Here is a 13,645-nt window from a genome sequence, read left to right as displayed (position 1 = left end):
TGGCCTTGGCGCGGGGGCCCTACCCGAGTCCCGGCAGCGCAGAAGCCCGTCCACGGCCCAGCACTGCTGGCCAGGCTTGCAGGCGGTTTGGCGGCAGGTGATGTTGTTGTGCAGGGAGCAGGTGCAGAGCCTGGTGCAGGTGTTGTCTGTGTACCAGCTCTCCCTGACCTGCGTGGCGTGGAGGGGGCAGAGAAGACGGAAACTTGGGAGTTGGAGATGGTCAGAGGTCCCGCCCCCAGCTCACCCTTGGGACTCCAGCCTTATGGGGCTGGCCTAGCTCTCCAGCCTTTCTAAGTTTCTGGTGTCTGGCCCCCAGCCTCAGCTGTCCACCCCTTCTCGGCCTCTGAGCCCCTGGGCTACCTGGCTTGCCCAGAACCCTACCCCAAGTGTGGGAGCCGAGAAGGTCAGGATGCCCCCTCCATCGGGCCTCTCACCAGGTGGTAGGAGCCCTCGGAGTCGGTGCAGCCACACTGGTTGAGGGGCACACAGGAGGTTCCGCTCAGGATGTAGCCATTCTGACATTCGCAGCCCTCCACACAGGGCAGTGTGATGGGGCAGTCCTTCGGGTGGTTCAGGCTGAGGCAGGTGCCTGGGCAGGGACTCCCACAGGGGCTATAACTGCTGTTGGGTGGGCACTTCAGAGCTGAGAAGAACAAGGGGCGTTATGGAGGCCAGAGGGGCCTTCGCAGCTCCCTGACCTCAGGCCTCAAGTGTCCCGGGGCAGGGATTGGCCCTGTGACGGGACAGGGCAAGTCAATAATATAATCACGTGAGTCACAGCTGCTCCACTTCTGATCCACCTCCCTGTCAATGGCCTGGGAAAGCGGCAGGCAGTGGCCCAAGTGTTTGGACCCCTGTCGCTCATGTGGGACACCCCAGATGGCATTCTAGGACCCTGGCTTGTGCCTGGCCCTGTCTGGCTGTTGTGAACTTGGTTAGTGAATCTCAAAATGAAAGACATCTCTATTTCTTCCCCTCCTTCTGTAACTCTTTCAAATAAACAAATCTTAAAGTAACTCTGGGGCTGTTCAATGGCTAAGGAACAATTGGAACTTTCTCTATCAATGACTAGTCAGGTATCTTGTTTAGCAACAACAAACAGGCTGAAGCCTAGCCTTTCACTGTTCAAAGGAATACTGCTCAGCCGTCAGAAGTGGGAAATTCTGACATGAGTTATGGCACGGATGAACCTTGAGATCATGACGCAGCATGAAGTAAGCCAATCATGAAAGGATGCATCCTGCACGATTCTGCTTCCATGAGGAGCTTAGGGGAGTCACGTTCACACAGGGAGAAAGTGGAGTCCGGGCTCCCAGGGCTATAGCGCAGGGGCCGGAAGGGAACACTGCATGGGTGCAGAGTTCCAGATTGCTGAGGGGGACCGGAAGCGACGCCTGTAGGGCAGTGCAAACACTGACTGCCGTGTTCTTCAAAATGAAACAAGTGGCAATCTCCCTGCTACGTGTGTTTGTCACAATAAAAACAAGAGTTTCTGAGGCCAATGCTATGGCACAGTGGGTTATTCACCACCTGTAATGACAGCATCCCACAAGAGTGCTGGTTCAATTCCCAGCTACTCCATTTCCAATGTGTCTCCTCCTAACTTGACTGGGAAAGCTAAGTGATGGCCCAAGCACTTGGATCCATGCCATCCTTATGGTTGACTCTGATGGAGTAATTGGCTCCTGGCTCTGGCCTTTCTCATCCCAGGTCTCAACCATTGTGGCCATTTGGGGAGTGAACCTGTACATTGAAGATCTTTTTTTCTCTGCCTCTCTGTAACTCTACTTTTCAAATAAATAATCCTTAAACAAAAGAAACTAAGATGTTTCTGGGGAAGAAGAAAGGCAACAGTTGGCCAAGGTATGAGGAGATGGAAGGAGAAATCAATTAAAGGCAGTTTTCTTAGTAAGTGAGAGTCAGAAGGAAGAGGTTCCAAGGCAGAAGTGGAGACCAGGGCTAGGCTGCACAGAGGCTGCAGGGGAGGATGGAAGACAGGACTTGTGGTCGCCTGCCAGGGCCTGGTTGGGCAGGGCAAAGAAAAAAATTCAGGGCAGAGAGGGGGCAGGGATCTGGGGACTCCAGACTGCAGGAGCAGGTCCTGGGGCACTCACGGCAGAAGGTGTTAGTCCTCCAGGCAAGGGCCTGGCCGGCCAGGGAGCAGAGGGATGCGTAGGCCTGCAGAGAGCGGCACAGGGTCAGGCTGTCGCCCTTGGTCCCACACTGGCCATGCACGCAGCTGGTGAAGCTGACCTCTGGGGGCACCACCTTGTGGCACTGAGAGAAGGGCCCTACAGGAGGAGACCAGGCACCCATGAGACAGTACAACCAGCCCAGGAAGGGGCCACCACCAGCCAGCCTCTCTGGGGCCAATCTGAAATCCACTTGTTCAAAACCTGGGTTCACTGAGAACCTCCTGCCTCAGATTCAAAGACAGACCTAAGGCAGGTGGTGTAGTGCAGCAGGTTAAGCCACTGCACGGACACCCACATCCCATCCCATATATATATATATATATATATATATATATATATATATCACAATGCTGAGACAGAGTTTGGCCCAGTTTCCTGCTAATGCACCTGGGGAGCAAGCAGGTGATGGCCCAAGTGCTTGGGCTCCTGCCACCCACATGGGAGTCCTGGCTCCTTGCCTGGCCTGGTTCAGCCCTGGCTATTGCAGGCATTTGGAGAATGAACCAACAGGCAGAATATTTCTCTGTGTGTGTCTCAGTCTTTCATACAAAATGAATGAAAATAACTTATCAAAAAATAAATCACATCATAAAAGGACTGGTCAGTACAGCTGCTAAAACGGTGACTCGATGGCCCCGTGCTCCCCTTGCCTTCCCTGGGACCTCCCCCTGCCTCTGGCCTTGCTCCTCGGTCTCTGTCCCAGGGTGGACAACAGGCAGATGGCGCTGGGCCTTACCCAGGGGGTTCACGAGGACCTCGCAGTTCTTGTTCCATGTGTCTCCCATGTCCTCGTGGCAGCTGGAGGGTTTGCCGCCCTGGAGGAAGCAGCTGTAGGGGGAGAGGGAAGCACAGAAACCTAGGAGCCCCTGCACAGAAGCAAACATGGCGAGGGACCGAGGAAGGGTCCCTTCAGGCTCCCCCCAGGAGCAAAGGCCAGGAGGTAAAGCAGGGAGGAAAGAGGCCGGTCTCGGGGCGACTACCCTGTGGACCTTGTCCAGACGATGCCCAGGCACAGGGGAGAGCAGCAGGCTAGGGTGTGGGTGTACAACAACTCGCTCCCAACGGCAGCCTCAGTGAGAGGAAGCAGGGACATCTGGCCTGCTTCCCGCAAGTCAGGAGATGGCACAGAGGGCCTGGGGACCCCTCCCGGCTGCCCCCAGAGGCCGTGCTGCAGGTCTAGCTCCTCCTGCCTGGCTGCTCCAGCGACCGCTTACCCTGTTTCGGAGCCCTCCTCCAGCTTCCAGGCAGCACCCAGCTGCATGGAATTGCTTGCAGTTTTCCTGTCTCGAAGCAGGTTGTCATCCAAGCTGTTATTGTTGTAGTTACCTGCAGGATGGATTCGTCATGAGAGGCCATCGTGGCCAGCAACAGACCCAGCTGGGGCCGCAGCCTCCCCTCCCTCTTCACTCTTTCAAGTCAAAGCCTTCCTTTTCCTTCACCTCTAGCCTCACTTAACATCTACACTCTTGCTTTGTGTTGTCAACAGAGTATCAGAAGGCTCACAAAGTTCATGGGAAATAAAGTAAAAGTGAAGTACTTTGTAAGTTTTTATGCCAAAATAAAATCTTTAAAAGTATTTTATTTAGGGGCCAGCGCTGTGGCGCAGATTAATCCTCCGCCTGTAGCGCCAGCATTCCATATGGGCACCGGTTCTAGCTCTGGCTGCTCCTCTTCCAATCCAGCTCTCTGCTATGGCCTGGGATAGCAGAAGATGGCCTAAGTCTTTGGGCCCCTACACCCCCATGGGAGACCCAGAAGAAGCTCCTGGCTTCGGATCGGCGCAGCTCCGGCAGCTGCAGCCATCTGGGCAGTGAACCAGCGGATGGAAGACCTCTCTCTCTGCCTCTCCTCTCTCTGTGTAACTCTGACTTTCAAATAAATAAAAATAAATCTTAAAAAAATTAAAGAAGAAACACCTTCCAGCTACACAATGCTAACAGAATCAAAGCCACTGGGGAATTAGACTTGGTTTGCACAGCACTGTCCAAACCTTCAACTGTAAAAACACAGTATCTGTGAGGCACAATACAACTAGGCGCAGTAAGACAGGGTACACCTGTGATCAGGTGGCAGGCACCTACGACACCCAAGAGAGATGTGTGGTGGCCACGGCACCTGTCCCTTGTCCCACCTTGCCCAAGGGTGCTGGGGAACTCACCACACAGCCCACAGAGCTGGCCAGCATACGAGGAGGGCACCGTCACTTCTACCAGGTGGTTCCCGTCATAGCGGACACGAAGCCCAAAGTTAGTGTAGAGGAGCATGAAGTTGCCACTGGGCCTAACGGTCACCTGGCCCCGGGAGGGCCACACGGGTAAGGCCACCCGACGGCCATTCAGCTGCAGAGGCCAGGAGGACACAGTCAGGGGAGTCAGGAAGGAACACGGGACAAAGACAACACGGGTGTGTCGGGAGGAAGGGGTCTCAGAGAGGAGGGGCTGCAGGGTGCCACCAGGGCTCTGAGGAGCCAGACAGGTAGACACAAGGGCAAGGAGCAAAGAGGGACTGGGCAGGCCACCTGCTGTGGGGCTGGAAGGTGGGCGGTGGGGTGGGGTTGGGGGTGGGGAGGCACGCACCACGACCTTGTGGCCTTTGACAAGCGAGATTTTGAGGTTGAAGACCTGCACGTGGACAGCTCGGACATAGGAGACCTCCAAGTTGCCATCGCGGATCTCGTTGGTGGCACTCACGACAAAGGAGTTCTCCTGGGGCCTGTGCCTGCAAGGCTGGGTCAGGACGTAGTTGCAGGTGCCCATGAAGTGGTGCAGGGCTCCATCGAAGGTCAGGTAGTGGGGGTCCCCTGAGGCACTGCAGGTGGCACTTCCTGCAGAGGAGACACCGGGGCTTGGAGCCTCATGGGGCCTCTTGGCGAGTCCGCATTGGGATGGGACCTGCAGCCCACCACCAGAGGCCATATTCCTCTGGGAAGTGTGGGCTTGCCCTGGGGATGTCAAAGATTCAGACGACCCTGCCCTGCTGGTCTCTCCAAGTTCTGAGGGTGCTGCCCGGGCCCTGGGCCACGGTCTCACAGCCCCGGCTCCCAGGGGAAGCTGCTTGGGCAGGGCCATTGCCTTGCTTGAGGATGCCCAGGACTCTCGCTCAGCTCCCCCCTTCCCACCCTGACCTCTCACCTTGTGAGTGGCACCCATAGATGCCACTTTGCTGGCTGCAGACCTCATGGGGTCCACACTTCCAGGGCTGGCAGTGAATCTGGTTGCTGCCTTCACAGATGCAGAGCTGTTTGCAGTCTGACTTGAACCACTGCTCCCCTACCTGGCGGGAGGAAGAGGTGAGTGGTTTCTTCCAGGTCTAACACAAGAGTTCATGGGGACTGGGACCACTGGTCCACTCATGGGGAGGCCTCTTGAGTTTCACAGGCTCCGTGCTCAGCTGAGAAGCCCAGCATTGGTTCCCTGGTTATCACTCCATCACCTTTTTTTTTTTTTTTTGACAGGTGAGTGGACAGTGAGAGAGAGAGAGACAGAGAAAGGTCTTCCTTTACCGTTGTTCACCCTCCAATGGCCACTGTGGCCGGTGCACCGCGCTGATCCGAAGCCAGGAGCCAGGTACTTATCCTGGTCTCCCATGGGGTGCAGGGCCCAAGCACTTGGGCCATCCTCCACTGCACTCCCGGGCCACAGCAGAGAGCTGGACTGGAAGAGGAGCGACTGGGACAGAATCCGGCACCCCGACTGGGACTAGAACCCTGGGTCCAGCACCGCAGGCGGAGGATTAGTCTATTGAGCCGCAGCACCGGCCTCCATCACTCATTTGTTAAAAGCATTTCTGCAGATTATTTATCTGTGTGTATCATGCTGGGTCTAAGTGATTCAGTGATGAACTTGATCAACAATGTGTCAGTCCTAACAGAATTGCAATCCAGTGGGAATTGGGAGCCATAAACAAGGAAGATAAATCTCATAGATAAAATAAAACTAACCAGGGCAGGAGTTGTGGCATAGCAGATTCAGCCATCGCCTCACAGGCTGGCATCCCATATGGGTGCCAATTAAGTCCTGCATGCTCCCCCTTGATCCAGCTCCCAGCTAATGTGCCTGGGAGAGCAGTGGAAAATGACCCAAGTATTTGGGCTCCTGCACCTACATGGGCATCCCAGAAGAATTTCCTGGCTCCTGGCTTCCACCTGTCCTAGCTCTGGTTGTTGTGGCCATTTGAGGAGTGAACCAGCAGATGGAAGTACTCTTGCTCTCTCTCCTATCCTCCCCTTCTCTTTTTAAATACTCACAAAATAAATAAATCTAATCAAATAAATAATGCTCCATCTGGACATACACTCAAATGAGACAGTCAGGGCACCCAGCCACAGTACCCACACATGGATACATGGGACAGGTTTTGTTGCAAGATAGTCAAGAGAAACTTTCTAAGACTGTCATCAGGAAGGCTGCCAGGGCATTTCTACCAGGCATCCAGTGAGGTAAAGCAGTCCAGTGGCACAGGTGGCTGGAGGGCAGGGTAAGGTGCGAGAAAGGGAATAGGAGGAAAAAAAAAAAAAAAAGAGGCTGGGGAAAGGCACCAGCATCCAGCAGCCCCGCCTCACAGAGGGGCTGCAGGGAGGAAGGCCAAGGGGAGGTCAGCTGCTGGGGGGCTTTCCTGGGCCCTGTGTCATTCCCAGGCCTCAGGTGAGGGCTGGGCAACACAGGAAGAAAACACTACCGCAGACAGGTTCTGGCTCCAGTGACACTGGGGAGACTGATGACAGGGGCCAAGGAAGGGCAGGGTCACCAAGCAAGAGAACCATGCTGGGCAACAGCACAGGTGGGGCACAGAAACACTCAGTCCTCAAGGAGTGCTAAGTATGAGCAAATTGATTCCACGAATAAACAGGTGAGGGAGGCAGCTGGAGACCAGGAGGGGGCCCTCGCACTGTGGTGTAGCTGAAAGAGCCACCGCCTGCAACACCAGCATCCCAGATGGGCAGAAGTTCAGGTGCAGCTGCTAAACTTCTGAGCCAGCTCCCTGCTAATGGCCTGGGGAAGGCAGCAGAAGGCCCGAGTGTTTGGGCCATACCACACATGTGAGAAACCTGGATAGCTCCAGGCTTCTGGCTTCCACCTGGCCCAGTGATGGCTGTTGAAGCCACCTTAGGAGTGAATTAGGGCCGGCGCCGCGGCTCACTAGGCTAATCCTCCGCCTAGCGGCGCCGGCACACCGGGTTCTAGTCCCGGTCGGGGCGCCGGATTCTGTCCCGGTTGCCCCTCTTCCAGGCCAGCCCTCTGCTGTGGCCAGGGAGTGCAGTGGAGGATGGCCCAGGTGCTTGGGCCCTGCACCCCATGGGAGACCAGGAAAAGCACCTGGCTCCTGGCTCCTGCCATCGGATCAGCGCGGTGCGCCGGCCGCAGCGCGCCGGCCGCGGCGGCCATTGGAGGGTGAACCAACGGCAAAGGAAGACCTTTCTCTCTGTCTCTCTCTCTCACTGTCCACTCTGCCTGTCAAAAAAATAAAAAAAAAAAAAAAAATAATGAAGCCACCTTAGGAGTGAATCAGATCTTTGTCTCCCCCTTATGAGACTTTCAATATATAAATAATATCTTAAAAAAAAAAAAAAAGGAAAATAGGCCAGCGCCGCGGCTCAACAGGCTAATCCTCCACCTAGCGGCGCCAGCACACGGGGTTCTAGTCCAGGTCAGGGCGCCGAATTCTTTCCCGGTTGCTCCTCTTCCAGGCCAGCTCTCTGCTGTGGCCAGGGAGTACAGTGGAGGATGGCCCAAGTGCTTGGGCCCTGCACCCCATGGGAGACCAGGAGAAGCACCTGACTCCTGCCTTCGGATCAGTGCTGTGCACCGGCCGCAGCGCGCCAGCTGTGGCGGCCATTGGAGGGTGAACCAAGGGCAAAAGGAAGACCTTTCTCTCTGTCTCTCTCTCTATCCACTCTGCCTGTCAAAAAAAAAAAGAGAGATAGAACCGGGGTCTTGCTCTGCAAGGCAGTGCTGTGCTACGACCCCAACCTGAACTGCAAGAAACAGCCAGAGCCGAGGCCACAGAAAGGAGTCAGATCCCAGCCCCAAACCACACTGCCTTTCACCCCGGCCCAGGCTGGCACTGGCCTGGGGAAAGGACTTTGTCCTTTGTGGCCCAGGCGCACTGCTCACCTTGAAGTAGCCCCTCGAGGGGTCGAGACACCCACACTGGGCCGAGGGCACGCACTCCAGGCCGCTGAGGATGAAGCCAGGGTTGCATTCGCAGCCTTCCAGGCACTGTTCTGGGCAGGACATGCCCACGTACCCCGTGTGGCAGGTTTTGGGGCACGGCGAGGTGCACAGGGAGTATCTGCTGTTGGGCGGGCAGGCCAGGGCTGTGGAGCAGTAGAGGGTGCCTGAGGCAGCAGCCACCAACAGGGGGCGCATGCGCACAGACCCCGCTGGAAGCCCAGCTCAATTTCCAGGAGAGCAAGCGGCTTCCAGAAGCTGGGACCCACGGGACACCACTGCAGAGACCCACCCCGGGCGGGCAGGCAGGCAGGGGCAGGCTGACCCAGGGGCTACCTCAGCTCTGAAGCAGCTTCCTCAGCAACCCGGGCCAGCCCAGGGCCTGTGAGGCGGCCAGGAGGCCTCGCCTGCCGGTCTGCATTATAAGCACGCCCCATGTGGCCTCTGGTGGCCAGAACACGTCCGGGTTAACAAACAGCAGCTGTCTTCAGTGAGGTCTGTGCCTGCTACAGGTATGCCCCAAGCCTGGGCAGCCCTCACCTGCCTCTGGAGGAGGGGGCCCCCCCCCCGCTTCCTCTCCCCTGCCTCAGGGCGCAACTCACGACAGAACTGGGGCTCCCTCCAAGGCTTCACGGCATAGCCAGCGTCCTGGCAGGCGGCGGTCACAGCCGACATGTGGGCGCACAGCATCAGCTGCAGGCCCTGGAAGTTGCACGTGTCGAACACACAGTTGTCAAAGAAGGACGAGGCCTTCAGGTGGAGCAGGCAAGTCCTGAGGACCGAGGCCACGGTCAGAGGGCAGGGGACAGAGGGCTCCCCCTCACCCCTGCCTGGAGGCCGCCCCAGTCTCAGGGGGCCCAGCCTGCCCTCCTACTCGAACACTCCGCGCGAGTCCACAAGCTGGCCACAGAACTGGGGCCCGGACATCTTTGTCTGCAGGGCCGTGTCACAGGACGGGGGGTTTGCCTGGTTCTTCTGGCACCTGGAAGAGGCCAAACAAGTCCCCTCAGGGCCACGCCTCCTTCCTGTTCAGGCCAGCAGCACAGGGGCCACCCCTAGAGGACAGAGAACCCCAGGGCCAAAAGGACTGGAGGACTGGGAAGCTTCCGGGTGTCAAAGAGAAAGGGGCGGCCGGCACGGGCCTGGGGGCCCTCACTCCTTGTCCTCGTCCTGGGCCCACTGCCAGCTATTGCCCAGCTCCTCCTCGCTCTGAGCAGGCTGGCCGTCTGCCTTCAGGTTGTCGTTGCTGCTGTGGCCGTCGTAGTTTCCACACAAGCCACACAGCTTTTGGAAGTAGGCGCTGAGGGGACAAAGACAAGGGGAGCGGTGAGCAGGAGAGGGTGCAGGAGGAGGCAGGAGGCGTCTAGGGGCCTGAGACACGCACACAGCCAACATGGGTTCTGCAACAGGAGCCACGCCCTCACCCCACTGTCTAGCAGTAACAAAGCTCCAGCGTAGTCTTGCAGGTGCTGGTCTGCACGGGAATTCCACGTTCCCTCCAGAGGCAGACCATGTGGCCACCCTTTGGCGTCTCCAGAGCCCACTGGCGACTCCCAGCATGTTCCCACAGCCTGTGAGTGCAACCTGCTGCCACCACACTGCCCCAAGCCACTGCCTCTGTCCCCGCCCCCACCAGGAGGTCCGCCCCTTGAGCTAGGGGCCTCCTCCCCACCTGGAGAGACATGAATGACTGCACATCTGTGCTGGGCTGGGGAGAAGGGCGTGTCCTGGGGCGAGCAGGGAGAAGTGGCACCTGCCCGGCTGGGTGCCCCCTCACCTGGGCACAGTCACAAGCAGCTGCTGGTCGCCGTCCCACCTGACCCGCAAACCAAAATCCGTCTGCAGCTCCACAAACCGTCCACTCGGACCCAGGAAGACGCCTTTAGCAGGCATTGCTGGGAGGGTGACTCGCTGACCCCCGACCTGGAAAGCGAGGCCAAAGGAAGACACAGCATCAAGGATGACCCCAAGGCCCCCAGCTCCGCGGCATCCCAACAACCTCCTCCACCTACAGCGGTGTGGCCGCCCCATCACTGCCTCATTTTGGGTCTCTTAGAGGCTCATGGGCTGCAGGCCCTGGCAGAGCAGGTGGGGCAGGGACTCACCAGCGTGCGTCTGCCCTTGAGCAAGGTGACCACGGTCTCTGACAGGGTCACGTCAACCCTGCTCAGGCAGGACATGCCCTCCTGTCCGCGTTCCTCATTCTTCGCCGTCACCCTGAAGAAGGTGTCTGGGTGGGGACAGGGAGGAAGAGAGCGCAGCATTTCTGAGCACCCGCCATGGGCAGTGCCCCGAGACTGGCACTGTGGCAATCAAGGCCTCAGAGGCGGGGGCCCTGCGGGTGAGGAGGCCTTGGGCGGGAGCAGGGCATGTGTGCCCTCCTCCAGAGCAGCCAGTCACTGCCCCGGGTCTAGCTGCCTTCTGTGGCCTGTCCCTTTTCCAGTGACAGCAAGCCCTTGAAATCCCTGCTTTTGGAGTCGACATCTCAACCCCAGCTTCCAGAAAGCTGATTCTGATAGGCCTCTCTCCCATTGCTTCTTCCAGCCATGTCCTGCCACCCAGGTACCCCCTGCCCAGCAGCTGGGACCCCAACCCTGACCCTGGTGGTGCTGGGCATCTCTGGGACCTTGTTACCTGTCGACTTGCTGCAGGGTTGGGCCACGATGTAGGTGCATTTGCCCATGAAGCCGAAGTGTCTCCCATCAAAGGTGACATAGTGAGGGTCTCCGTAGACAAAGCAGGTGGCCGTACCTGCCGAGAATGGAAGGGTACATTGGATGCTGCCTCCACCGGCCCACCAGGCTGGAACCCACATCCCAGTGTGGCCCTGATGGCTCCCCACCTGCTCTTCTCCAGAAAGGGGTAGGGGTTCAGGGGTCACACTAGCTGGGTACTGGCTTGTTGCCAGGGCTAGCACGTGGGAGGCTCTCACCATAGGGCTGGCATTCGTACTGGCCATTCTTCAGCTGGCATTTGGTGTGTGTTTTGCACTGGGAGATCTGGCACTCAATCCGACCACCTGGCCAGCAGTGGCAAAGCTCTGTGCAGTTGGGGCTGAACCACTCTGCCTCAGGCTGGGAGCAAGGGATCTGGAGTCACAACCCCATGGCTTCTGGGGCCCTTCTCCCTTCTCCCCTGTGGCTTTGTTCATACTTCCTCTTCCCACCCACCCAGAACATTGATGTGTGCTGCTGTCTCATCCCAGAATGCTCTTCCCTCCCCTCTCTAAATCACTCCCACGGAGCCAGCAGAGCTCAGTGCGAGGGTGATCTTCACAGGCCTTGCTGGCTAGGGACTGCATGGCTTCCTTCCTGGGACTCACCATGGTGGTACTTATTTAATCTTACGTATTTATGGGGTATTAGTTCCATAAACGTGTTCAATGTGTGATGATCAAATCAAGTTTAGTACATCTTTCTACTTATTTTTTTTTTAAGATTTATTTATTTATTTCAGAGGTAGAGTTACAGAGAGAGAGAGAGAGAGGAAGGTCTTCTTTCCGTTGGTTCATCCCCTAAATGGCCGCTATGGCTGGCGCACCACACTGATCCGAAGCCAGGAGCCAGGTGCTTCTTCCTGGTCTCCCATGCGGGTGCAGGGACCCAAGCACTTGGGCCATCCTCCACTGCCTTCCCGGGCCACAGCAGAGAGCTGGCCTGGAAGAGGGGCAGCCGGGACAGAATCCGGTGCCCATATGGGATGCCAGCGCTGCAGGCAGACGATTAGCCAAGTGAGCCACGGCACCGGGCCCTCTACTTATTTTTTAAACTTTGTATTAATGCAGTAATTGAACCCACTTATAGGGTACAGTGATATTTCAATACACATATAAAATGTGATTTAACATTTTCCTCTCCTAGTCATTGTTTATATTTTAAAGTGATTTCTTTGTTTGAGAGAGAGAGATCTTCCATGGCTAGTTTACCACCCAAATGCTCATAGCAGCGGGGACTGGGCCTTGCTGAAGCTGGGTCAGGTCTCAGTCAGGTCTCCCATGTGTGTGGTAGGGACTCAGCAGCTTCAGCCATCACCTGCTGCCTCCCAGGGTGCACATTAGCAGGAAGCTGGAATCAGAAGCGGAGCTGGGGCTTGAACCCAGGCACTCAGATATGGGATGTGGGCTTCCCAAGCAGCATCTTAACCACTGCACCAAACTCCCATCCTTGTCCTAACTGTGTTATGTTTATTTATTTATTTATTTATTTTTGACAGGCAGAGTGGACAGTGAGAGAGAGAGACAGAGAGAAAGGTCTTCCTTTGCCATTGGTTCACCCTCCAATGGCCGCCGCGGCTGGCGCGCTGCAGCCGCCGCACCGCGCTGATCTAAAGCCAGGAGCCAGGTGCTTCTCCTGGTCTCCCATGGGGTGCAGGGCCCAAGTACTTGGACCATCCTCCACTGCACTCCCTGGCCACAGCGGAGAGCTGGCCTGGAAGAGGGGCAACCAGGACAGAATCCGGTGCCCTGACCGGGACTAGAACCTGGTGTGCCAGCGCCGCTAGGCGAAGGATTAGCCTGTTGAGCCGCGGCGCCAGCCGTTATGTTTATTTTTGATTGACTGCAAGCACCCCAGGTGAGGGACCATGTCTGTCTTTACTCACCCGCTTGGCCCCAACATGTCACAGCAGAGAGCTCTCATTCAATAAATATTTGCTGAATGACAGAGTCAGGAGAGGCCCAGTGTGTCACTCTGAATCTGAAAACCTAAGAGGGCGAGGACCATGCCCTAACCATGGTGACTCCAGGGACCCAATGCCAGGCAGGCAGAATGTACTAACTACAGGTTTGCTGAGCGCATCCATGAGTTCACCGTAAGTTAATCTGCACCTCTCCGGGCAGATAAAAGAGATCCTCGACGCTCATGGTTGTGATGCTTCTTTCCACCCAGGCTGTGGCTGAAGTTAATCCCGACCCTGACTCCGGGAGACCCCAGACATTGGTTAAAGGGGATTTGGGGAGGAAATGGTCCAAGTAGGGACAGTAGGAACCCTGACACCAGTGCGAAGAACCCCTGGAGCTGGAAAGAAACACAGGGCTCCAATGAATAGTTTAATGCACCTTTAATTAATAGGTTGCCTGTGATATTTCTCCTAAGTCACTATTAGGAACAATTAACATGTATTAAGTAATTTGTATGGTGCGGGATATAATTTCATCCTTACACCAATCTTACATAAGGTAGGAAGTCTTACTGGGCATAGACACAGAAATAGACTCAAAGAGGCAAACACTTGCCCGAGGTCACCCAGCAAATGAGGCTTGGGCTCAGGATTCATGTTCAG

The 13,645-nt window shown here is 56.6% G+C and overlaps 1 protein-coding gene across 4 annotated transcripts in view; it reads right to left on the bottom strand.

Moving 5' to 3' along the window:
* The window catches only part of ZAN (zonadhesin), a 60,118-nt gene that overhangs the window by 31,672 nt on the left and 14,801 nt on the right, over positions 1 to 13,645 (bottom strand). For all 4 annotated transcript variants that reach the window (XM_070064445.1, XM_070064448.1, XM_070064446.1 and 1 more), the window contains 16 exons: positions 11,298 to 11,439; positions 11,000 to 11,116; positions 10,471 to 10,595; positions 10,143 to 10,288; positions 9,522 to 9,665; positions 9,240 to 9,347; positions 8,968 to 9,137; positions 8,309 to 8,511; positions 5,327 to 5,468; positions 4,772 to 5,019; positions 4,354 to 4,534; positions 3,410 to 3,521; positions 2,932 to 3,023; positions 2,115 to 2,291; positions 435 to 643; positions 24 to 168 (listed from right to left, as the gene is read on the bottom strand). In XM_070064445.1, the coding sequence (XP_069920546.1) occupies positions 24 to 168; positions 435 to 643; positions 2,115 to 2,291; positions 2,932 to 3,023; positions 3,410 to 3,521; positions 4,354 to 4,534; positions 4,772 to 5,019; positions 5,327 to 5,468; positions 8,309 to 8,511; positions 8,968 to 9,137; positions 9,240 to 9,347; positions 9,522 to 9,665; positions 10,143 to 10,288; positions 10,471 to 10,595; positions 11,000 to 11,116; positions 11,298 to 11,439 (2,461 nt within the window). The remainder of the gene's footprint in view (positions 1 to 23; positions 169 to 434; positions 644 to 2,114; positions 2,292 to 2,931; positions 3,024 to 3,409; positions 3,522 to 4,353; positions 4,535 to 4,771; positions 5,020 to 5,326; positions 5,469 to 8,308; positions 8,512 to 8,967; positions 9,138 to 9,239; positions 9,348 to 9,521; positions 9,666 to 10,142; positions 10,289 to 10,470; positions 10,596 to 10,999; positions 11,117 to 11,297; positions 11,440 to 13,645) is intronic.

This window comes from Oryctolagus cuniculus, chromosome 19, assembly GCF_964237555.1.
Source record: "Oryctolagus cuniculus chromosome 19, mOryCun1.1, whole genome shotgun sequence".
Lineage (NCBI taxonomy): Eukaryota > Metazoa > Chordata > Mammalia > Lagomorpha > Leporidae > Oryctolagus > Oryctolagus cuniculus.
This window is presented reverse-complemented; position numbering and strand designations above follow the sequence as displayed.